Genomic DNA, 25,703 nt, shown 5'->3' with positions numbered 1-25,703 from the left:
CTGTGAGACCTTGCAGACCTAAAATTTTATCACATACCCTGAAAAAGTAAAAAAAGATCTGCCCTTGTTCCTTTACTGAAATTGCTCATTGGTATCACTGGAAGTGGTTTATTCTCATGCCTGTAATGTGTCTTGTATTGTTGACAACTGATACCCAGAAAGTTTTTTTAGTGCATTAAACTCTATGCATAATTCCTTGCTGTTGCTATGGTGCTGACTACTTAAAATATTCCAACAAAACTACATTTTCAAAAGCAACCTAAGTTATTTAGGAACTTACATCCCATTTTCTAAAATGACTAGGCATTTAGATGCAAAGAAAGTCAAATTAACTTGGGCTCCTATGGAGCTTAATCATTTTATGAAAGGAGTTAGATGATGTGGTTATTGGCAAGTCAGCTACCAGGACACGGTGACCCTGACACTAAAATGATCTGAATTACAACCACTTTCACTCTGGAACTCATTTCTACACACAGTAATTTAAAGCAGTTTAACTGTAAATTCACACTTTGAATTAGTATGGATTAATCTTTCTGAGGCCCCTGGCTAGACAAAACCCTATGTTTTTTTCAAAAAATCCTACCCATAATAACAATTTCTGTGTGCATTGAACCAACGTGCACTCTGTCAGCAAGGTAACAGAAGAGAGTATTTGACTGCCCTACACTTCTCTCACCTGGGTTCTCATTTATTGAGTGCTTTTTAAGAGTTTTACTGACCTGTGCTCTCAATTACACTTTGGTGAGTTTGAGAAACTTCCCTAGCATCACCACAAAATTCTGCGGTAGCAGGGGCAAGGAACAACTCTTTTCACAGACCTCCGCCACTAAGTAAGACAAGGCCAAAAAGCCCCGAGCTTCTGAAAGCCGTATGGACTGAGGAGTTTGCACTCTCTGCAAACTGCCTTGGTCCGTGTCAGCTGGCCAGACAAATCCCAGGCACACTTTGCACGTAGTCAGGTACAGCGCCCTTCTATCTTTACAGTCTTCCAAGGCTTTACGTGATGTGCAACCCTTTCACGCCCACCTGAAACACTTCTGGGCATGCAATGCACATCCATGCTTTTGTGCAAGGAGAATACGACTCCGGTGGCTGGCAAAGCAGCCCTCAAATCATTGCAGATATTTGGAACTGGAAAAAAGACTCCAGATAAAAGAGTAACTGTGTCTTACAGCCGCAAGGACACTGCATGGCTGCAGAAGAGATCCAGTGTCATTGCTGTAATACGTGGAAATGGCTCAGCCCATAGCCCCCAGCACCCAGACCCATTTTATTCAGCCATATACAAGCGGCCCATGAGGCTGTTGCAGCTACAGGGTGATTCTACGGAGCTCGGCAGAGATTCTCAGCTTTGCAACAACAGAGTGAAGGCAGTAAGAGCAACTGCAGGCACAGCAGTGAGGTGGCTAAAGGGACCTCTCCCAACCCTGTAAATCTGACATACACCACACGCAAGGAGTGGGGATCCTCAGCACAAGCCTCTACCTGCATTTTTAGATACTGAGGTACTGTCACAGCTTTAACTAGACTGTGTTGTGCCTCTGCTGAAGTCAGCAGTGGTTATGAGTGGCTGAATATGAAAGATTTGCAAGTGCCTATTTTTGATCTTAGTTGAATCTTGCATGATACCACAGAATAGCTCAGCCTCCAAGACCCCTTCATGCTGGTTCCAGTCATACTTTCATAGCAAACACTGAACTCAACAGAACAACCATTACAGCTGCAGGACTTCACAACTCTACTACCAGTTACAGAAAGAAATTCTACAGAATGACCTACAGAAATATTTCTATGTGGTTAGGGAGTTGCATAAAGATTCTGAATTACAACTATTTGGCCTCCATCCAGCTACTGCATTAAGTTATTTTATAATATAAAATAATAACTACTGGTGCAATTAATTTTTGCATTACAATTGCCAGCTTGCTTATCCCAGCAAGTACAACGACATACATTAATTGCACAGTTAGTGTAAGAGACGAACTGTCAGTTTACATCCTGACAACAAAATAATTTTATCCCACTAACGGAGGAGAAGCTATGTGAGAGTATGGCAAATTTAATTGTTTGATTTATCTCCTGTGATAGCCATACAATTACTTAAAGGTAATGTAACTACTTAAGGGTCTATGTATAAAGCCCAACCTAAACCATTTATGGAGCTATCAGAAGTACTCTGAAGAATAAGGAGTATGTCACATGAACGATATGATCACAGTAAAACATTTATTGACAGTATAGGTTTGAACAAAACAATTTGCAAGTGAGTTGCAACCCTTAATAGTGCATACTGCAACTCATGGTTTTTTCCCACTCCAATTTTGTAAGAGAACGGAAGTACTAAATTTGCCCTGTTTAAGAGAAACCTGAATACAATAAAAGACTAAATTTCTTGCACTATGTTGATCCTAGAGTCAAATTTACTAAAAAGAGATGAAATGGATGAAAAAAAAAAGATTAAATATAATATATGGGAAGTCACTGATACTGGCACTTTTTCTGTGAACTACAGGTTAACACTCAGAAGAAGCAGTCCCTATGTAAGTTTCTCTCTCTCTTCTATTGCAAAAAAATCTCAGTTTTTAAGGAAAAAACCTAACATGGCTCTTTCCTTATTTCACTGGTAGCTGCTAGTCCTTATTTACTCAGTCTAGACCTGTGGGATTTAAGTGATCTTAGGTTTTCTTCAGCTTCTCTTCAGAATAACGTGTAAGTCAGATAATTTGGCTCAAAACTCAGCTGGAAGCTAAAAAAAAATAATAATTCATAGACCCATTCTTCCCAATTCAACATTTAATTGATTCACAGTTTCCAAGAAGAATAAAATACTTGGCTCCGCACTTCTCTCCCTGCCCTATCTTACTTAAACACAACAGGGATGCCAAGACTATGAAGTTGCTCATGACTTTTGCTAGTTGTGAAGACAGTTAGTTCACAGATAGCAGAAGAGATGTGAGCTCCCATCCTTTCACAACGCTATGTGCCAATGTGCCATGGCACTGTTTTCAGCACATTTGTTTTCTAATACTGTGAGATCTATTTCACTTTCCCTGATAAGGCACCTAGCCAAGGAAAAGGGTAGGGCAAACAGAATGACATGAAGATGTTTAAAAGCCAGCTTTTCCTCCCACTGTACTGAACATAAGCCCAGCACAAATAATTCCTAAAGTGCTAAAGTAGAATTAACTAAGAATACTAAAATCTCTAGAGAGTGTAGAAAGAAGATGCTACACAATCAGTGTTGTCCTGTAATCACATTAGTTTTAAATTTCAGAGTATTTCCTAAACAAAGTGAAGAGGTAAATCACAGTCATACACAGTGATCAGTTAGATCACTTCGGGCATGTAGGAAACTATTGTAGCTATGCTCTTAGAAATCCGGCCAACTTAATCTGAATGTATTCCCTACATGAAAAAGCATTTGGGTTCAAACAATGAACCCATGTCTTATTCTCTATCTATTTTCACTATAGTGAGGGGGGAAAAAAAAAAGCTTTTTTCTTCCTTTGGCAAACAACAGAGTTGGATTAACTTTCTACAATTCAGTCAATTCAGTTTTAGGGTTTTGGTTTGCTTTGTTTTTTTTTTTTTTTTGTCTGAGCCATGTTGTTTAAATAAAATGATTTTTAAATTTCCTGCATGGTTGCAGTCTCCCAGAAGAATAGTTTCCACTATTCTAACCTTAATTTTGAAACCAAGCCCTTTGTATTTCATGACAGGAAGACAGAACGTCATTACACCACAGTGCTGCAGAGTAAAATCTGCCAAGGCAACAACCCTACAATTGAAGGTCATCACAACAAATGGACCACACGTAATGTTTTATTATTAGGTACTTGAGAAAAGAGAGTCCTAGACATCCTGGACATTTTATTTCAGCACTTTCACCCAGCTCCACCTCCCTTCATTGGCCAAATGGCTTAAGAGCCGACCCAAAAAAGTCCTCTTATATTCTAGTTCATTGCTGATTTATGCCAATCCAATTCATTATAGACAAAACTTGATGGCTGTTGGGTGTCACTGTGGAATACTTTGCTGATGCTTATGAATTGCCAGTTGTCCACATCTTGCCAAAGTGCTATTCAGTAACTTAAATTCATCTCAGCAGAGCCCCCTGTTATATGATCAAAACACCGATCAACAGAAACCACTTTCTGCCTGTACTACAAAATGTCACTGGCATCTAAAACGATATTAAAGGGACTCAAAAGATGTAATTCTTTAGGTATAGAAAGCTTTCCTAAAGCACAAAGCTGACAGAAAATGACAGGAAATGTTGATCTCTATTTAGCTGTATTCCCCATTTTATTTTTCAAGATAACTTACCTTAAAAAGAGAATATATTGAGTACTTCATATTTTTGACACACAAAACATTCCACTTCTGTGTTTATGTGTGCCAGTCCCTAACCTCTACCTGTGCCTGCAGGAAGCAGGTCGATGCTATCGAAGCTCCACTACAAGGGGTCTGCCTACTACAATGTGATAGGAAGTAATCAACATGATGTTGAACCATCATGTTCAATATTAAAACTTGTTCAAGTGGAGCCTGAATACCGTTTGCACATTCAGATACTTTGGAAATTGCTTACTGCAAAGCAACTTTTACTTGACCTATGAGCTTTTTTTAGAGGACTTACGCTATCTAGACAAGAACTGTGACCTGGAGAGTAAGGAGAGTGAATGAAACAGCCCATCAGGAAGCCATAGCAGGGTGACAGCAATGCCAGGGAACATGACACTGTTTTGTGTCCATGGAAAACAAGAAGCACAACTCTGCATCATAATGTCAGCAGGAGGTACAAATTAAGGCTGGACATAGTAAAGAGGGCTTAGTGGATGAAACCCATCTTCCCCAGGGTTAGATGTTTAAAAGTGAAGAACTTTAACTACTAACTAACTACTAACTACTTAACTTCTCTTAAGTATGCTGAGATGGCACTTCATCTGACTGCTCTTAGGTGCCTATATAGGAGGAAATGCATCAGGTGCTACGGAAGACCCTCAGGGATAATTTTTTGACCTCAGTGTCACATAAATGTGTCGGAACTTGCTGGTTCTCCCCCAGGGGACCCAGGCCACAGTACTCTCCAAAGGAATTACTACCTTAACTAGATTTACCTGTAAAGCCTGCCTCTAAATAAATGAGAAATCTTTAGTAATCTTGATTCATCTGACAAAACAGACACACTCCAAAGACTATCATATTAGTAAAACAGCACTGATCTTTTGGACTAGTCTTGAAACCAAGCTTTTTACTTCACGTGAAAACTAAAAGCTCCTGGTTCTTGGTCCTGCATGTCTTGCAGGGATGCAAAATGACCCCTCAAACAATAGACAGCTACATAGCTTATGAATTTCAGTCAGCTCTATTCCAGATAAACTCTAGAAAAAAAGTAAACTTGATGAAAGCTATTTTTTATATCAGGGATTCATTTAAACATGAAAGAATTAAGCTAGTACTCATGCTATGTATTTTTAATATAGAAAGTTTTCTAAACTGCTTTTCTCTGCCTTCTCAAACTTTAGTTTTTAAATATGCATTCAATCAAGAAGTGAGCAGAGGTAATCCATTTGGCTGAATCATATCAATAAATACTTAAGACCAGCAAGTGACTTCAAGTTCACCATTATTTCTTCACACCATGCAGACAACTGCACGTTAGCTCTGAACTGAAGAAGTCAACAGACACAGCACGGTTAGTTCCTAAGGCACATGTACTTGAGAGTGAAAAATATTCCAGGAGACAGAAGCGTTCACATACCTCTATCTAATCTTCCTTTCTGTGTGACTGCTGGAGGAGCCTGTACCAGCTGCTCGAGGTACAGCTTTTAATTACAGTTGCTAATTCTGAAGCTTTAACTATGGCATCAGAGAGGCAGTGAAGCAGTAGGAGCTACAGCTACCTCCTAAACTCAGGCTCCATCTCTGCTTCCTTTGAACTTTTAACTCAAGCAGAATTTGGCACAGCAGCACATCCATCTCACATCATCAAGAGGAAACAAATCCATAACTTAAAACATTTGTTGCCAGGTATCATTGGCTCTGACATTTATGGTCAGTCACCTAGGAGAAAGTTATCTATTGATTGAAAATAAGCCAATTTTTAAGTCTATATGGGTTTCATTAACACCATCTAAGCACTTTATAAATGGCAAAACCCATGGATCCAAGGATCCATGTAGTCCATTTTAGGTGAATCCACAATCAGTAATTCACCAAGATTGAAAGTGGAAACACTCTGTGACAGATATAATGTAAATTCCCCTACCCCATATCTAATAGTATCCTTATAAATGACAAGATGAATAAAATGAATGACAAGATCTTAAGTTCAAACATCTGCAGAAGATGGTGCTAGCCAGACTGACTTCTGTTTCCAGACTGCACCTCTTCTCCAAGGAGAAGGGGCAGTTAAAAAGGGAGTAATACAGAAAAGACTAAAAGGAATATAAAAATCCATAAAGTAATTTGATCATTAACGTGAGGTGTTAAAGGATGATGGTACCTTTATTTATATTCAGCTTAGAAGTTCAACACTGTTTCAAGAATAGTAATTTTTTAGTCATTAACATGTCATTATAGTTGTATGTTTATCATCAGGCCTTCCAGATGGCAGTGAAACCATCACCAGATAACATATATAAGATTTCAGAAGTAGGTATCTATCTATAGATATGGGCAGCTTCTCATATCAGACGTCCCTGTATCTCATGATCCCCCACTACACCTGAACTAACACAGAAGGCAGAGTAACTTGGTATCAGTAAGAGAAGGACTAAACTGGTATCAATGAGATGCATTCAATTGAGCTTCACCTTCACTGAAATGTACTCAGTTGAAGACTTTTCTTTCTCCCCTTTTAAAAAATACTTCCCTCAAGTATTCCACTGGGTTTGGCCCTGCTGCCCAAGAAACTTGATGTATATCACTTCTCTTACAATAAAGCAGACAGATGAAGTACAGCAACACAAATCTTTCAGAAAAGCAGAGGAGTAGGCAAAATAGACATTCTGCCTGGTGCAGGGTAGAGGGGCCAAGGTACTTGGAGACATAAAGAGCCTACTTTTGAGAAGAGCCATGAACTGAAAGGTTTGCACGTTTTGTGGTTGGTTTTTTTTTCTGGAGTTTTTGTTTGGTTTTTTTTTTTTTTTTTTGTTTGTTTGTTTCATTTTGTTTTGTTTCAGGTGGCCTAATATTAGCTCCTGTATTTTCAGCTGAGCAGGAAAATAATTCCTGATACAGAATCATAGAATGGTTTGGGTTGGAAGGAACCTTTAAAGATCATCTAGTCCAACCTGTCTGCCATGGGCAGGGACATCTTTCACTCAAGAGGCTGCTCAAAGCCCCATTGAATCTGATCTTGAACACTTCCAATAATGGTGCATCCACAGCTTCTTTAGGCAACATGTTCTGGTGTCTCATCACTCTCATAATAAAAAATTTGGGTGAAGATATTCAAGTACTGGAGCAACTAAACAACTGGAGATTTTCTTCATTAAAAATACACACTTCACACATATTAAAAAAAGTATGGCTTTAGGAGGCATGTTTATGTGGGCTTTATAAAAGAGTAAGGCTGTGTTTTGAGAACATATTGTTGCTATGAGTTATAACATATTTTAATATACGAAAACTGACAAAAACCTAAGTTTTCTCTTGCTTTCTGAGTTCTTTTAAAGCTGTTTTAAAGCTGCCTATGGACTTCGAACCCAAAACTGTTCAGCAACACTTTAATTTACTTCTAAGGAATATGACAGAGGCATTCTACCATGACTACAATGACAGTAAGTTACATGAGTTCATTCATGTTCTGTATATTGATTTTACAAAATAATCCAAAGTTCACAATAAGTGAAAATACACAACAATAAGTAAAATACACAACAATTAAAATAAAAGAGCGATGCAGATTGTTCTGCAGCATATTTAAAAGTGATCTGAAGGCCACAAATCTTCAATTATCTTTAATTTCCTTCCTCTAAAACTCCGTACCCTTTTTAGTAATTTCTATGTGGATGGGAATATGTACCCCAAAATTCAAGTCTAGACTATTCTGCAGTTTTATAGAACCAGTTTATAACTACGGAATCCATTTAGAGACAGAAAAGAGTAAACAAACAAGTATGGAAAAGTTTCTCTAGCATTTGTCTACCCTTATGGATGACTGCATAAGCGTTGTATTTTGTGTTGGTAAAGGTAAGTGGGCTAAGTCTTGCACTTGAAATGAAGCAGCTACACACCAGCTACAAGGAGCCTTTATCTTCTAATATATATTTTTGAGTGGCTGATGGGGCATAATTTGAAGAGGTCTCTTTGGATAGACAAAGCATGTGTGTGTGCAGATGCGTGCAAACTTGTGACTCTTACCTGCAGAACAGTCTGCCATAGGAAAGTCTTACTACAAATAGTCAAAACTCCAGGCTCTGAAGAAAGCCTCCCACCTCATCAAGAATTAATCCCAGGCTGAAGGAATGGACATGAATGCTTCATGTTATCTTGGTCATTAAATACTTTCATGCATCAACTTTCCTAACCAACAAGGAGGAGATAGTGAAGTCTGAATGATCAGGCTTTGTGAAAAATATATTTGTTCTGCAAAACATCCTCTCTGCCTTTGTTTTCACTAAAGGCTTCTCTTTTCATGAGAGAAGGGTCATGACTGCTAGGAAATTAATTTGAGACTCAGGATCAATAGCTATGTGGGATTTTTTTCCCTGGTAACTTCAGGTGTTACCGGCTTTCTGTTTCTTTAATGGGTGGCTGAAAAATGGTAAGTATGCACTGAGGATCCCTATCCAAACAAGGCATGACGTTTGTAGTTTCAAAGCATTAAGTCTTTCCATAGATTACTTTAAATAATAAGCAATTCCACAAAGTGGCTGCTTCCTCTCAAAATTTTTCATTGTGGTTTTTTTTTCTGATGGATTGTTCATTGAGACCTGCAGCATTTCTTTGGTGTCTGTTCTCTTTGATACTAATGACACTTCTCAGTTTTGAAAAGAACTGTTTGAAAAGAGACTGGTTATAGTTGGAAATGTTGACCTAATTTCAGCAAAATTTACCCAGAGAGATCTCTTGTTTATTAAAGACAACACCTTGGATTCCTTCATGGCATCCAGGGAAAGTTCAGTTTGCAGCTTATCCCTACTTACCAGTAGAAAGGTTTCCTATGATGACACTAAACAGTATCAAAAACACTGATGGAAGTAGGAGTAAAGAAAATGTGAGGTATCTTCTGTAACTATAATTTTAATTCCTCTTCTTGAAAAGATGATTGTATGTTTAGGCTTACAACTCACAAACCAGCAGATTCTAAATAATATATGTACAAACCATACCGAAAAACAAACCTCACAGACACTGCTTACAAATTGAAACAAGCATACACGCTGGTATCAAAATGTCCAATAGAAAAAGTCCATTATTCAAGTAAATTTCTAAGAAAATCTAGTCACTCCACCAGTGCCAAAAAATGACAAAAAAGTCACTGCGTGCTAAGAGTAGACTCCTAAAATGAATAACATATTTCAGAAAACTGTATTCTTGAAAATACCTAACAAAAGTAATGATTGTGAATTAGTGGACACAACCAAAAAAACCCAAAACCACTCACCCTACAGAATCTGATTTAGTGTTAAGTATCATCTATTCCAATTCACAAAGCTAACATTTACAGTTGCTGAAGTATTAACAAACGATCTTTTAATGTCGTCCATACTTTGGATAGGTTGAACACAATGGATCTATTTTATAAAAAGCAAGTTCATTCCTTAAGCAAGATAGTCGTTTTAAAAAAATTTTTACTGGGCTTTTTTTTCTTATGCACGTGAGTAAAGGGGGAAAAATTACATAGTACAATTAGTATGTTTTTGGTTTGGGGGGGGGGTTAATATAAATTGCAAAAGGATTATATTCCTCTTCTAAGAATATATGTGACAGATAAGTTTCAAGAGTGTTCAGTTGTCCCTGAGGATGGTATTTATATCATCTAATTTCAAACACCCAACTCACATAATCTGAATCACCCCTTGGAGCTCCACTAAATAAACGGCAGGAAGTAGGTAATTCACACGCTCCAAACTAGAACGTGCTTAGGTGCACAAGGGAGATGGTGAAATTACTCTCTTAAGTGTTATTTTTAGTTTTGGCTCTCATCCATTCCCCCAGCCATTAAAATTCGCTGTGTTAGTTGCAGAGCTTTTTCATTTTGAAGAACTAAGCAACACTTACACCATGACAATTCTTCCAATAGCAGATACAAGTCCTCTCCACCTCTCCTTCCATTACTAGAGATATCTTATGAAAATGTCACAGGATGAGCTGTATTGCACTGTGTTTGACATGTTACTGGTGTAAAACCATGTAATGGTTTACTATGTATTCCAAAGATACCTTAAAGAATTTTCAGAAGTTGTCACAATCGGGAAGTCAGAGGCATGGAAAAAAAATTACACGAGCACAAGGTAAGATTTTCCTTTCAAATTAATAATTTCCTAGCAAGAACTTTTATTTTGAAGGATAGCCTGCTTGAGCTAGATCCCAGCAGCTTAGGCAGAAGTGCAGGATTGCGGGAAGCACCAGGAATCGGGTCAGGGAGGGAAGGGAGAGCAATCCCTCCCTGTCTGCTTCTTCCAGAGACCACCAGGCTCTTGCCTGTGAAGCACAAGAGGCCAAAGAGCAGTACAGGTATGCCCTTCACAGCATCAAACAAATGTTGGCTGAGGTGAAGTCAAGACCTACGTCTAAGTTGCTATATTAACCAGCTCTTTGCTGACACTGACAGCAGGAACATATCACCTTTGGGTTTCTTCTCTGTATGTGCCTCAAGAAATAATAATCTTTTCTCAACAGAGTAATTGAATTTACAAGAGTTCCTTCAGTGTGCCCTAAAATGTCACAGTTCATTATAGTACTGTGCAATGTGAAGACAGTTACTGCCTTTTATGTTATAGAGAAATCTTTTTAAAAAGCCTGGCTTTATCTGTCTCCATTCTAGAAGGTTTTCAAAACCCAGCTGAACAAAGCTTAGAGCAGCCTGGCCTGATCTCATAGCTGACCTTCTTCGAGCAGGAGCTTTGATTAGAGAGCTCCTTAGCTTCCTTACAACAAGAAATTATCCTATGATCAGGTCAAACAACATTCAAATCCAGGAATTTAAAAAAAAAATAATAAAAGTAATACACACCCCCAAAATTACTTGGTAAGGAAGCTACACATAACCCTATAAAGACCATCCAAATATTAGGATTTGAGTATAAATTCAAATTACAAAACACCACAAAAATTATTAACTCAAAACCTTTCCTTAAATCCAACTTAACAGTTCAGCATGATCCACAAAGTACTTCTGTAATATTATTAAAATATTTAAGCTTGTAGAAGTGAGTAGCTTTAATACACAAAGTGAAAAATCTACTAAACAGATTTCTGCATACAACTTTTAATGAAAACTCAGTGAATGAACATCAGCTAGCAGCAAGTTTTTCATTTTTTTCTTTGTTGTACAGCATTAGCTTTACACGCAGTATTATTAAATGGTAAGCTATCTAGACAGTAACATCATTTGGAAGAAGTCCATTTCCACTAAGGCAATGAGTCAAAATTCCCTATTAAAAATGTGTTTGAATACAAAAATAGGAATTTTCAACAAACAAGCAACAATCACACACATATATATTGTCTGATCAAAACATTATGTAACAGAAATTCCAAGTTTACGTATTACAGGATAAAATGAGGTAACAGGTTGAAGTCACGGTTGACAGAAAATTGAAGACTTTCAAGATTTGTTCCAGAAGAATCCTCTTACATTTTGTTTCTGAAAGTGTGTTTTATCAGCTTCATAAGGTGCCAAAAATGGAATAAAGATTGTTATAAACAAATGTATTCTCTTCAAGGGTGCAAGAGTAAGTTCATTAAACAGTTACCAAAATGCCCCAAGCAGCAGTTGCAGAGTTCACCAGATAGATGATTCAGTTATAAGACCTGAATTATATTCTAAAGCTGAATAAGCTTAGTAGAGTATTTATTTGGGCTCATTCAGACAACCAAGAATTGCATACTATGCATCATGATGATTAAAACTTTTATTTAAAAGCCAGTCACATCAGAAGTAGTTAAAATTTTTAACAACTTTTTTCTCTCCAAACTCCATTTTATGATCAACAGTTTTCAGCTGAAAAAAAAAAAAAATCACAACTTAAAGAATGGGGAAGATATTTTTAAACAAGGAAGCTGTCTGAGGAAACTAAGATTTACTTAAGAATATAAATGCAATTTTTAAAAATCTTAATTATTTTAAATATTAGATTTAATATTAGATACAAGCTTCTCTTTGAAGAAAGCCTTCCTGGATTAGGTGTCATTCAGGAAAGTACTGATCAGTGTCATAGCCAAGATTTTTAAAAATTCTAATGCCAGGCTTAGGTTACATTTTACTTTAATTTGTTTCTGGCAATATTTACTCACGAGAGCAGTGCTCAGGCTATAGGACATTATAGAATGCGGGAGTTCCCAGGTAATATTACTTCATAATTCAACATCAACCATAATGGTTTAAAAAAAGGCAAGATGTTTAATTGGAAGAGTTTATCTTCTGTGCAAGGCTTATAACTGTTTAATATCCTTATCTCTCAAGTAGGTGACAAGTTACACTACTGGTGAACAACATTAGTACTTAGATAAATTGAAGCAACTAGACTTCTGCTCTGTGATGCTCATGGGATATGAATGGGATTGTAGACATTCTGGAGAATGTTCATTTCAAAACTTACAATTATTTACTAAAATAATAAGAAATTTGAGTTCTAATAACAAAACTCTAATGACATAAGTAATGCTAGTTTTCAGCTTTCGGGTATAAGTGGTCAGAAAGTAACTATAAATACCAATGTAGTCTACGCTTAAGCTGCTGAAGTAACAGGCCCCAGCTACTCACACTAAGATATACAAACCGCAGAGAAGGCGGCTTGCAGAAGAGAACATTATCTGTTATAATAAAATCAAACTGAACATTTTTCAGGTGTGTAGATTAAAAATGACAGGTAGTAAGATGTAGACTAAAGCATGACCTCCACACCTCTGATTTTTGACTTTGTTAACTGCTGTCAGACCCTTCCAGGTCATACAAAGACATGAAAACCCCTTACCTATATCATTGTTCTGACAACAGCACCCTTCAAATCTTTATCCCCGTCCTCTGCCGCAGAGACACCTGCACTCAGCTGAGCTGCGCAACCCTCTCGGCCTCACCAGCCACCCTGGCTGTGCAGTGACATGGCCCCACACCCTGCCCACAAAGCTCCAACACTTGCCCCATGGCTGCCTGGGTGCCTGCCATGCAGCCCGACGTGTGCTTTCGTTGTGCTCCAGCCTACACAGAGGAGCACTCCTTTTGGTTCTTCACAGGATACGGATGTACTGTCAATGCCAGAGCAGAATATAGCTTTCCCATATACTGAAGAAATGAACTTGCTATGCTAGTGCTATTTCAGTGAAGCACAGCCAGCCTCATCTCATGTCCCCTACAGCTGAACTCACTGGAGAGAAGACTACAATGCCTTTTCTTTTGAAAAGCACCTGGTGATTGATCAATACCTCCTTGAGTAAAGGCAAATATGTAAATAGCATTGCCACACACAAGACAACACTCAAATGCCCTTCCAACATCACCCTCCTCACCCAGAAGTGCTTGCTGAATTTTACCTTTGCAGAAAAGCAGAGTGCAGGAGGAAGAGGCTCAGTGATCAGCAGGAGTTACAAGGGCACACAAGGAAAGAGCTCAGTTCAGCAACTCCTCTCCGTCTCACATGGAGTGCCACCAACACACAGCATCATCAGAAGGGTAAGGAACAGGGAGGAGCACAATCCCATTCTGTACTCGACACATAAAAAGCTCAGGGAATCTCCAGTAATCTGGGTGTAGGGTTTTAAGATTTTTTTTTTGTTCTTTTAAATCAGGGCAAGCAGACTGCCCTCAGAGAGTGCCCTTTCAGCCAGCACAAGCAGCTAGGTATGTCTACCTACTTGCCCATTTACTATTTTGAAATGCCTCTATAAAAACATGCCCATTTAATCAGGACTAACACAGTCCCGGAGGCTTCACTTTCCAACTCTTTCATACATATGTTTCATTAATCTTTTTTTTCTTTATAATAAATAAATAATATTTATTTATAATAAAATCCTTATCTAGTCCAAAATACTATTTATTTCAAAGGGTTTTAAAAATTTGCATTTTCTTCAGCTAACAGCTCACTAACAAACTTGAAGCTACCATTAGCAAGATAAAACTCTGGTCTTTTGAGAATCATCATGAGAAGTGACTCTGAAAATGCAGAGTTATTGTTGGAAGACCAGTTCCAGCTAGCGGTATTTAAGAGAACAAAAAGCTAAGACCAGGCACTCACATTGCATACATGAAGTAGATAGAAAAATGCAAAGCACATAGGAGTTTTGTAATCTCTATTCTACACCATAAAAAATTACAACTGGGTAGTTTCAAAACATGTCTTGAGTCATGCTCAATGCAGAACAAAGCGTACCTACTACACTGGCATACCAGAAAACATATTTACATATGCAGAACAACAGGGGAGATCTTGCAGCTATAATTTTTTTTAAAAAACAAAAAACACTACTTGTGTGGACTTTATCACAGCTCCTTTTCACAAAAATATTGATAAAGAATTCTAACACACAAACAGTTTAAATGAACTTGTTACAGAACATTGATAGGTATGCAACATTTGTAATACTCCTTCAACATGCACAGAGCACTCTTACAAAGCACCATTTCTTCTAAAATATATAACAGATGCACTGGTGACAGTGAAAGTATAAAAATAAACACAATCATTCTGTTAAAAAAGTAGTGCAAAAGTATAATTTTCTTCTCATTTGAAAATGTGTTGGTTTTTTTTTTCAGATACGTTTAATAGTATTCTCTTACAAAAAACCAAGAAGTCCTGCACAATTCCAATTCCATCTCTGCTCATTCTGAATTGCATGATGTATCTGATGTCTTAGTGTTCCCTAACCTTTTATCAAGAGCTCTTAAACTCTATTTAAATCAAAATAGACAATGTTTAAAAAAATAAATCTAGTATTTATAGCTCTGTTCTAAATTTATTAAATGTTTGAGTTACTCTCCATCATCTCAGTACATTATATGTTGATTATGAGTGATCCATTTACAATCATTTCTAATATGCAAGATATACCAATTTTAACTCATTGTTTGTATCATTAAATAAGAAGTCCTAGCTTTCTTAAAGAACAAAGAACAGCATTCCTAGTGCAACGAATTCTAATTCTGTCTGAAGCAGAACTACTCTTCTCTTACATTTGAAAAAAGTTGAAACATATTTTCAACACTCAGAGAACTGTTCAATTAAAGGCTGGTTTAAACTTCATAATCCAGAAGAGCTGTAAGAGTCCCTTTTCTTCCAACAGCTCATCAATGAAAGGCTGACATCCAGTCCTATCAGTTGTTTACAGAATGTGTGCAAAAATAATTTAACTGGACTATTCTATGAAGCACTTCATTTTACGAAGATCTTAGACATTGAAATAATGCTTCCTGTTAAAGGGACACCTGAACTAAGCAGTGTTCAAGGGTTCACATTAAGCTGATTAAACTATTAAGTAACATTCCCCCAAGTCTTATTCTAAGATATTTTCTCATACTTTTTTTTTTTCTAAAATAAAAGATTACATTGCAAATCTGAAAGCCAGTCCAGTTTCAGGGGGAGTTTGGGTTTGGGTTCTTTTTTTTCCACACAATATGGGAGAAGGTCCCTTTAACAAGGAAGGAGACAGGTATCACTTAATCAGGATGTGGGAATGGAATCTGTACCTATGAGTAAATGGCAATGCGTTCTGGGTTGGTTCAGCCCTTGGTTCTGAGTTCTGTGTCACTTCCGGCGTCGCTCTCTCGTCATCTGTCCCGTTAATACTTTCTGGTGTTAAAGGAGACTGAATATCCCCTCCAGCTGATTCCTTAAGTAAAACAAACAACATATCAAAATTACAAACTGACCTGCTCAGGAAGGCTATGTGTGTATAAGCACTAACTTTAATTCCTAAAGCATACACAAATTTTAGGTAGTGTTCATGTTAGGCTCAGACTTACAGCAACCCTCATGGTCACATTTCATCATGTGAACTTAAATTAGAAGTATATGACCATAAGATTCATATTATCTTGTGCAAAACACAACTGACCTATTAATTACTTGCAAGTATCCAGCCTCCTGCTTATTACAGACCTGTCTCTCTTACCTGGTATTACATTCAGGCCTCAGCCAACTACACAATGGGCAACTATTGAAATCTAAGATACTTGTCTCTTACTTTATATTTTAATAAGGTGAAACAAACAATTCTGGTATTTGTTTCAAAACATAGTTTTTGTAGTGTTTATTAACCAAGGTGAACAGTGGAAGGGCATTCAGAGTTTCAGGGAAGTGGTGCATTCACAGTTTCTTTCACCTATGAGCCATCTGTAAAGAAGACTTGTTCAGCAGGGTCCTTGCAAAATGTTCGCAGGCACGTTAGCGTGGCCTAGCTCTTGCTGGTCATGGTATTATCTGGGAAGGAGAACACTCCAGCTACATCCAGGCAGGTTCAGCCACTGCTATGTAACTGGACACCTGAAAAACTTAATGGCTGCCTTTCAGCAGAAGGCCCTGGTGTGGTTTTCATCCCTGTTGATCACACCAATATGTACATTTGTCTTTTGTCCAACAAACACTACTTGCTAATTTCTAGTCACTGAAAAGTACTTCCTTTTTACACAAACAAAGTACACCCTTGTAGCCCACATCCTAAGTTAGAACATTACAGGCTTTTCAGTCCCTGTATGCGATTTAATTTTTGTATTTTCTTTCCTCTTTTTCAAGTAATGATTTTTACAGGAGATAAGCAAGTCATATAAGCCAAGTAGCTCATCTTGAGTTTAAAATGTCTTAGTAACCAAGTGTTAACATTCAACCCTAAGAAAGAAGAGTCTCAAGAATAGAGTTCAATAGATGTCATGGAGGGATGTCCACACAACAGAGGACTGGTTGAATTACAGTATTTCTGAAAAGATAAGCATCTCTTATGGCTGCACAGCCTTCCACCATCTGCATGAGGAACAGATAAAACTGCTATTTAATGTTCTTAAACTGAAGCACAAGCACAGTCTCTGGAAGGCCAGCAGCTCCTCTTCCCAGCTCTCCGACACTCTGCATAGGAAGCAGAAGAACAGCAATCTCAGGAACTGCAAAGTATCTGAAGATCATAGAAACATAGAATGGTTAGGGTTGGAAGGGACCTTCAAAGGTCATCTAGTCCAACCCCCCCTGCAAGGACCAGGGACATTCCCCACTAGATCAGGTTGCTCAGAGCCTCATGATCTTACAAGATCAAGGTTTAATTTTCAGCCTCCACTTCTAGCCTTCAACTAGTTTACAAGGATAGGCTTTTGAAAGCCCATACTGAATCTGATCCTCCATCTACTGGAAATGTTGTCCTTGACTTCGAGACTTAACTAGATGGAAAAATTCAGTTCTTTTAAAGAAAGTAAGATCTGGCTGTCATCCTCACCTTCTACACCTTCCTGGTGTCCTTTAACCAAAAATGTTGTTGTTCAATGTTTTCACTTCATTTTAAATTACATTAAGCGTTTGCAGAACAATTGTCAAAATTTTTCTTTTATTCTGCCATATTTCTGACATAGTGAGAGGTATATATCCCACTCTACAACTTGAATTAGTGGGTGATTCAAACTGTTATTTATAATATAAAGGTTTTTTTTTATTACATGAATGCAAATTGTTACCTACTTTCAGGAAGAATCTTACTATTTTATACTCAAAATTACTAAGTGTTAATACTTTAAAAGTCAAAATTAAATCTGGATTTTTACAGAACAATTTTACTGAACTGAAACTGAATTAAGTGTGAAAGGAGAGTCAAGTTAGCAAGATAATCAAGCAAATTAATTATTTTGTATAAATTATATAGTTTTGTCTATTAACCTCTTATTTGATACATATTTCCACTAACATTTCAGGAAAGCCTTTATGGACCCAAGAGTTTATTTTACTTCCTCCTCTTCCCAAACTACATTAGATAGTCTAAAAAATACATACCACATCCTACAAAATCTGGAAGGCTTGTATCTTCAAGGTAAAAATCCTACAACACTATTATTACATGCACAGAATCATAGAATCATAGAATTGTTAGGGTTAGAAGGGACCTTTAAAGGTCATCTAGTCCAACTACCCTGCAAGGAGCAGGGACATCTCCAACCAGATCAGGTTGCTCAGAGCCTCATCCAACCTGGCCCTGGATGTTTCCAGGTGGTTCTAAAATCATGAACAAACCAAACCAATTCCAGCTTGTTTTCTTACTATTATACTGTTTTCTCATTAAGTACTCCATACTCTCTCAAGCATTGCTGCATAAACTGCTCTATTTGGTTCTGTACCTGAACCTATGAAGGTTAGTTTAAAAACGAGAAAAAAAAAAAAAAAAAAGGGAGGGGATGACACAGTTTTCAGGCTTTTGCTGAACTCCAGATCAAAATGTTACTCTTTCAGTGCACAGGAAACCTTGCAACTGAAAATAGACCATAGGTGGCTTGTCACTGTAAGATCTATGAGTTTACAGCACAAGCAAAATAATTTCCTGTAGTAAAAGATGAGTCTGGAAAATAGGAGATGGCACAGCAGTGGAGTCAGTGTTTCAGTTTTATATAAACAAGATAAAAACACTGCAAAGTTTTATTACCTAAGGCTGAGTTAAAGGGACACCAGATGGCGTACCTATATGCACAGGTGGTCTCAGAAGTACCAAAACAGACACATTCTTTCTAGACCAAAGCCTCCAGATATACAAGATATAGATAAAGTGTGTATTATTACATTAATCCATCTTACGGACATGGGCCGAAAGTACAAGTTCTCTGACACAGAAACAATGCTTTCCTCTTCCTTTCAAGAAAGCACTGTGCACTTGATTGGACTTAGACATAAAAAAGCAACATCTCTCTTGTCATTTGTTGGTCCAGGTAATTTTCTCTAGATAAGTCAAAAAAATTAAAGCAAGGCCTGCTGCTAAATAGGAAGAGAATAGGTAGTACTAAAGAAACAGTAAGAATGCAGAGTTTAAAATTAGCAGCAGTATAGCTTAGGGGAAAAGGAACTCCTGCTATTAAGTAATTGCAAACTGGGCTATGTATTGTTTTCTTTCTACTGGGAGTGCTGGATGAGCAACCTGATCTAGTCGGGGATGTCCCTGCTTCTTGCAGGGGGGTTGGACTAGATGACCTTTGAAAGTCCCTTCCAACTCTAACCATTCTATGATTCTGTGATTCTACTGCGTGTTTCACACACACAAAAAGCCAGACAATATAAGCCATCCAATTAAACAGTATATCCAAAAAATACTCAACACTGAACTGCTGCTTCCTGGCCACGGAGACACTTTTCTGGTGGAAATACCAAGCCAAATAGAATCATAGAATCATAGAATGGTTAGGGTTGGAAGGGACCTTCAAAGGTCATCTAGTCCAACCCCCCTGCAAGGAGCAGGGACATCCCCGACTAGATCAGGTTCCTCAGAGCCTCATTCAACCTGGCCTTGAATGTTTCCAGGGATGGGGCATCCACCACCTCTCTGGGCAACATGTTCCAGTGTTCTACAACTCACATTGTAAAAAATGTTTTCCTAATATCTAATCTAAATCTACCCCCCTCTATTTTGAAACCATTACTCCTCGTCCTATCACAACAGGCCCTACTGAACAGCCTCTCCCCATCTTTCTTGTAGGCCCCCTTCAGGTACTGGAAGACCACTATAAGGTCTCCCTGGAGCCTCTTCTTCTCCAGGCTGAACAGCCCCAACTCTCTCAGCCTGTCTTCATAGGAAAGGTGCTCCAGCCCTCTGATCATCTTCGTGGCCCTCCTCTGGACCCTCTCCAACTGGTCCATGTCCTTCTTATAGTACCAATACTTTGCCTTGCAGCCACTTTTTGGCAGATGATCAAAAGGACAGCAAGTGCTCCTTTAAATGCTTGTAGGGTCCAGCCTTCCCTCCTCACTACCAAGCACCCATCTTCCGCCCAATCATGAATTTATTCGAATGAGCCACAGCGCCATGGAAGTGCTGCAGTTTGCCATGAAGCCATTGCTTCTCATCTGCTCCAAACTCCAAAGTTCCCGATTCAACTCCCTTCTCTCTGGGGAACTAATGAATAGCATTAAGCATGTGAAGACTATTATGTTGATGTGTCAGCACTTGCACTAACTGTATCTTTCAGAATAATATGCTAACTTATCAACACAGCAAAAAGCCAAGAGATGAAAAGCAAGGCCTGAATATTAAATTATTCCTAAGTATGCAGGAATTAAATTGCAGTTCTCAACATGCATTATGGAATCGCTCAAGGTAACACTTCTGTAACTGCCTACAGTACAAAATGTTAGGTTCCAAGTATAAAAGGAAATCTGTAAAGGAAAATTAACAATATTAATAGCTCATACAGTTTAAGAGAACACTTTAACCATGGGCAGCTGCTAGACAAAAGAATCTTGTCTCCGAGTGAGTAGTTCAAATTTATGTCTAAACTGAATAAGAAGTCACTCCATTCAACAGTGTCAGATTTAACTTCTGAGTCCAGACTATTAATCAACATGTCAAGAGAAGTAAAGTAATTGTTTTACCTATAATATTGAGTAACTAGAGGCCTGGCTGAAGCACTTCACTGTTTCTAAAGCCAAGTGTATATTACGTTGTAATACTGAAATACCTACTTCCATTATCTCAGTGTTTATTTATGGAATTTATCATAAATTCAGAGACAGCCAAGAAAACTAATAAAAAAAGACTGCCTTATTTTTCTCCTGTTCCAGTAGAGCAAGCAGTTTCCCATTAATAGCAAAAGCCAACCTAGCACTTGGGCAAAATGCCTACTGGGAAAACAACATGAGGTTGGTTCATTGTGTATAATCTTGTGGTTTCCACTGACTTTTCTTGGAAGGACACCAGATGTAGCTTTCTGGTGGTAATAAAACCATTCGTACAGCATGTTGCAAACTGCCTGCCACCCTCAATCCATCAATGATCAGGAGCATATTACAATGCAAAGCAGCCAAGAGATGCACTGATTCAATGAATGAAGACTCAGAAAAAAAAAGACTCAGTCGCATTAATTTTACTCAACCCAGGAACCCCTCCATAGTTTTAAAGCTGCTCCATCCTCCAAGAGAAGGAATTACCTTTGTCTTCACTATTGCTTAAGACAAAGCAAATAGCTACATACAGAGCCAGAAACACTGGGTGGGGTGGGGAGCAGTGGGCATAGAGGGGCATAAAAGCCTCATGCAACTTATTTTTTCAAAGCAAATTCAAAGTACTCATTTTCAAGTAAACTCTTCAATTAATTTTAGGCATGACTAATGCAAATGTGACTATATTAATTTATCCTCCTGTTAGGCCTATATTAACCCAGTCTGTGTTTTGAGATACCTTTTATAAACCCTGCTTTTACACCATGGCTAACTGTAATAAAACTCCAGAACCAGCATATGAATCTGTCATCTTCCTTCAAGACATTTCACAGGTGAATATTACACAGTAGGAAACAAGTGAAAATAATCTGCCTTTTTAACTTTGATTTTTGTTGTAATGATTCTTCTATAGAAGTCCTTTACAATGCACCACCTGAAGTTTCATAGATACAGTAAGAAAAAACACAAAAGCAAAAACACAAAAAACCTCTATATTTCTATACAGAGTTATAGACTTCTTTACACAGATCTATTTACTATAAATTTATTGATATCACTGCTTACTATGCTTACTCATAATCTGCAGAAATCTCAAAGAAAGGAATGGGAATAAAGAAAAGGCTAATTTTATTTTAAACCACGTCCCTTTCACACTTCTCTACTGTATTTTAAATCTATTCTTAGACTTCTTGACACTTCTAGCTGACTGTTGAGAGGATTCAGGGTAACTGGCAAGTACCTCTTTCATTTTTACTACAACATGTGTGTGTAAGATACAATACAGTAAGTAGCACAAATATGAAGTACTAGGCTTGAATCAGGCAATAAGACTCACTTGAGAAGGTGTACTTGTTAGTTCCATCTTTTCTTGGGATTTTTCCTTTGCCAGTCGTGCAGCTTCTTTGAATTCCTGAAATTTTTCAGCAAACTGAAAGTGCATATGTTTAAGAAGAAAGGAAAAAGAGAAAGAGTAGGCGTGAAGTAGTACATCACATGTAGAACAGAATGCTGTACTGAACATTTTACAAAGTCAAATTCTGTTAGTAGAATTTTTTAATTTTCCTCCTTATTAGATACCCATTTAAGTGAGTTACACAGTGATATACCTTTCAGTACTTTTCAAATATGATGTACACTGTTTATATATCTGGAAAATGATGATGCAACAAATTTTATCTGTTGCCAATAGTGTTAAAAAACCTCACTTCAGAGATGGCTAATAATAGTGACAAGCTGCCTTACACACCTGCTTTCAGATTCAGGTTTTACTCTCCTCTGACAACAGATTATCTGGTTCTGAAGCCTACTGTGGACACTATTAGCCTAGAGCTTTCAATGGGCTTCATTCTTTCATGATTGAAACAATACTGATTTCTTCCCAAATAACAGCATTTATAAGTTCAATAGCTAATCAGGAAAGCAGCAGTGGAAAGTTAATTTCATGATTGTTCACTGACATCAATCAAGTTAAAGAACAAATTCACTGAACACTTGCATATACTGAACATTAAATTCAAGAACTGCACACTGAACTGCCATATGAAGCGTGATTTCTATGCTACATGTACCTCTTCCAGAAAATAGCTAAAGCAGCAATTTAGAAATACATGCACCTTTAAACTTGAGAGATTAAATCAATTTATTAAGAGAAGGGCCTAGTTTCTTTGGCTAGAGATAACTTTGGCTTCATATATCTGAGCTTGACATTACACTAATTGCTGTAGTAGCCAAGCATTTGTTTTTGTTTCCTGCTGCTTTTATACAGAACATTTATCTTATTATAATCAGCTGAAGACTGAAATGATTCTGCAAAAACACTGCAAGCTTCACCAACAGCTTCTAAATCTCCCCAGCAGTAGCATACAAAGAAATCGGTTTACACTGCATTTATTTAGAAGGGATGAAGGCTACCTTTTGTATGATGGGATCTCCTCAACTATTTTCAATCAGAACTTCACTTGCTATGCAAGACCTAAAAAACCTTATTGTCTTTAAACTTGTTCTCCTGGAAAGCTATTAGTATTTGACAAAATATCATTTCTCTCTACTTGTATCCTATATTTCACCTGTCAGGTTGTTTAAAGGCGGATGTTTCCTGAATATAGATGAAGACAAAAGAAACTACCCTGAAAGTCTAATGTAGCATCAAAAAACATTTCAGAACAGATGGTAAAACTGGCAACCAGTCACCAGAACTAGATTACACTTATTTAAGATTTGTACATAGACTTCAAAATCTGATGAGTAAGCTGTTATTTCAATCAGCTTTAAGACCAGAGGACTGGTAAAGGGAAAGCCTGATGTTGAGGTTTAGAGTAAATGGCTGAAGACATATAAGGCAGTAAATACCATCTTCTGTATCACACCACAAACTGTAAAAATATATATAATAGACAGATAAATAGATAACATCCTAAGAAAGAGCCAACAAGTCTAGTGAAAATTTTTCACAAGTTTACTAGAATTCACTGAGATAGTCAGGTAATGGACAATAGCAATCTCTTGATAAAATTCCAGAATAACAAAGATGAGATCTCATGGTATAAAAGAAAGAGTTCTCTGGAGGATCAATATTTTAATGAAAAGATGAAAAATTGTGAAAAGAAAATACAAGAGGCTCTTACAAGTACCTGTGGTGGCACTTTTGCCATTTAGCATACTCCTGAGTTATATGGTATAAATCACGTCAACTAATTCCAAGGGGTAAGACAGCCATCAAACCTGAATAGGAATATTTCTTCTGTGAGGTCCTGCACATGCGTCAGAGCAATCGCAGCCACAAATAGAGGCTGGGTGGAGAATGGATTGAGAGCAGCCCTGAGGAGAAGGACTTGAAGGTATTAGTTGATGAGAAACTCCACATGAACTGGCAATGTGCGCTTGCAGCCCAAGAAGCCAGCCACATCCTGGGCTGCATCAAAAGAAACGTGGCCAGCAGGTGGAGGGAGGTCATTCTGCCCCTCTAATCTGCTCTCATAAAACCCCACCTGGAGTACGGCATCCAGCTCTGGAGCTCCCAACATAAGAAGGACATGGACCTGTTGGAGTGAGTCCAGAGAAGGGCCACGAAGATAATTAGAGGGCTGGAGCACCTCTCCTGTGAGGAAAGGCTGAGAGAGTTGGGGCTGTTTGGCCTGAAGAAGAGGAGGCTCCAGGGAGACCTTATAGGGGCCTTCCAGTACCTAAAGGGGACTCAGAAGAATGACAGGCAGAAAATTTTAGCAGGGGCCTGTTATGATAGGACAACAGGTAATGGTTTTAAAATAGAAGGAGGTAGATTCAGACTGTATATAAGGAAGAAGTTTTTTACAATAAGGGTGGTAGAATACTGGAACAAGTTGCTCAGAGAGGTAGTGGATACCCCATCCCTGGAACTCTAGGTTGGACAGGGCTCTGAGCAACCTGATCTGGTTGGAGATGTCCCTGCTCCTTGCAGGGGGGACTGGACTAGAAGACCTTTAAAGGTCCCCTCCAACCCAAACTATTCTATGATTCTAAGATTCTCATATATCAGGATACTATCAAAAGCACTGACTCATATTCTGAACAAGAAAGTAGTCTCAAATTTTTCTGAAAATCATGGGACATTCTGTTCCTCCTACTGCAGCAGCAAGAGGGACTCTGCTAGCAAATCCTGATACTGTGAAATGAATATTCTTTAACGTAGAAATCATCTTTCAGGTGTCACTAACTTCTGATGGAACAATCTTGAGGTGAATTTGTGGTCTAACATATTGAGAAAAGGTCTAATGAAGATAAACAAATGTTTAATTAATTTTCTTCTGTACTGCTTTTGTATGTGAAGTTGATTAGAGTGCCATTATTTTTTTATCAGATATCCTCACTCTGCTAATTCTCAGTCACAATAACTGTACAGAAAGAGGTTACTGCTGTTGACTTTACCCTAGTAATTAGTTTAGGAAGTCAAGGGCACATGAACCAAAATCAAACAGTCTAAAAGCCAAAATTCACTATAAGCTAAGCAGACAATGATCTGAGAATAAACAGTTTATTCTATCTACTCTGATTATTTGCTTCATTAATCTGCTGAAATCAGCCACAGACTAGACTAAGGTTTTTGTGGTTGCAGGCTGTCTTTTGCTCCCTGGAACCTGAGATATTTCATTGGGGTGCGGAGACACTACTTCAAAATAGGTTACATACAACAGGGCTGTTCACTTAAGGACTTTAATAAATCAAATACAGAAAAGACGTTCCAGAATCAATGTTAAAGGCAACTTCTAGAAGCAATCTGTTTCTGAACAAACCTATTAATACAGTTTATTTATTAGTTCTATTACTAATATTGAGTGGTATCTTGAGCCCTAAATTAGATTTCATGTCCTACAGTGCTAGGAGTACCAAAGAGTACTCTGGTAAACCTGACTATAATGCCAGTGCACAGAAGTGGGAGTT

General features: G+C 37.8%; 1 protein-coding gene across 1 annotated transcript in view; it reads right to left on the bottom strand.

The window, feature by feature from the left end:
- HOMER1 (homer scaffold protein 1) overlaps positions 1-25,703 on the bottom strand; it is an 88,590-nt gene that overhangs the window by 28,553 nt on the left and 34,334 nt on the right. The window contains exons 4-5 of the mRNA XM_086770271.1: positions 22,123-22,215; positions 15,863-16,005 (exon numbers count right to left, since the gene is read on the bottom strand). Coding sequence (XP_086626397.1) covers positions 15,863-16,005; positions 22,123-22,215 — 236 coding nt within the window. The remainder of the gene's footprint in view (positions 1-15,862; positions 16,006-22,122; positions 22,216-25,703) is intronic.

This window comes from Chlamydotis macqueenii, chromosome Z (genome assembly GCF_036417535.1).
Source record: "Chlamydotis macqueenii isolate bChlMac1 chromosome Z, bChlMac1.mat, whole genome shotgun sequence".
Taxonomy (NCBI): Eukaryota; Metazoa; Chordata; class Aves; order Otidiformes; family Otididae; genus Chlamydotis; species Chlamydotis macqueenii.
Note: the sequence above shows the minus strand (reverse complement) of the source record. Positions and strands in the feature narration are given on the sequence as shown.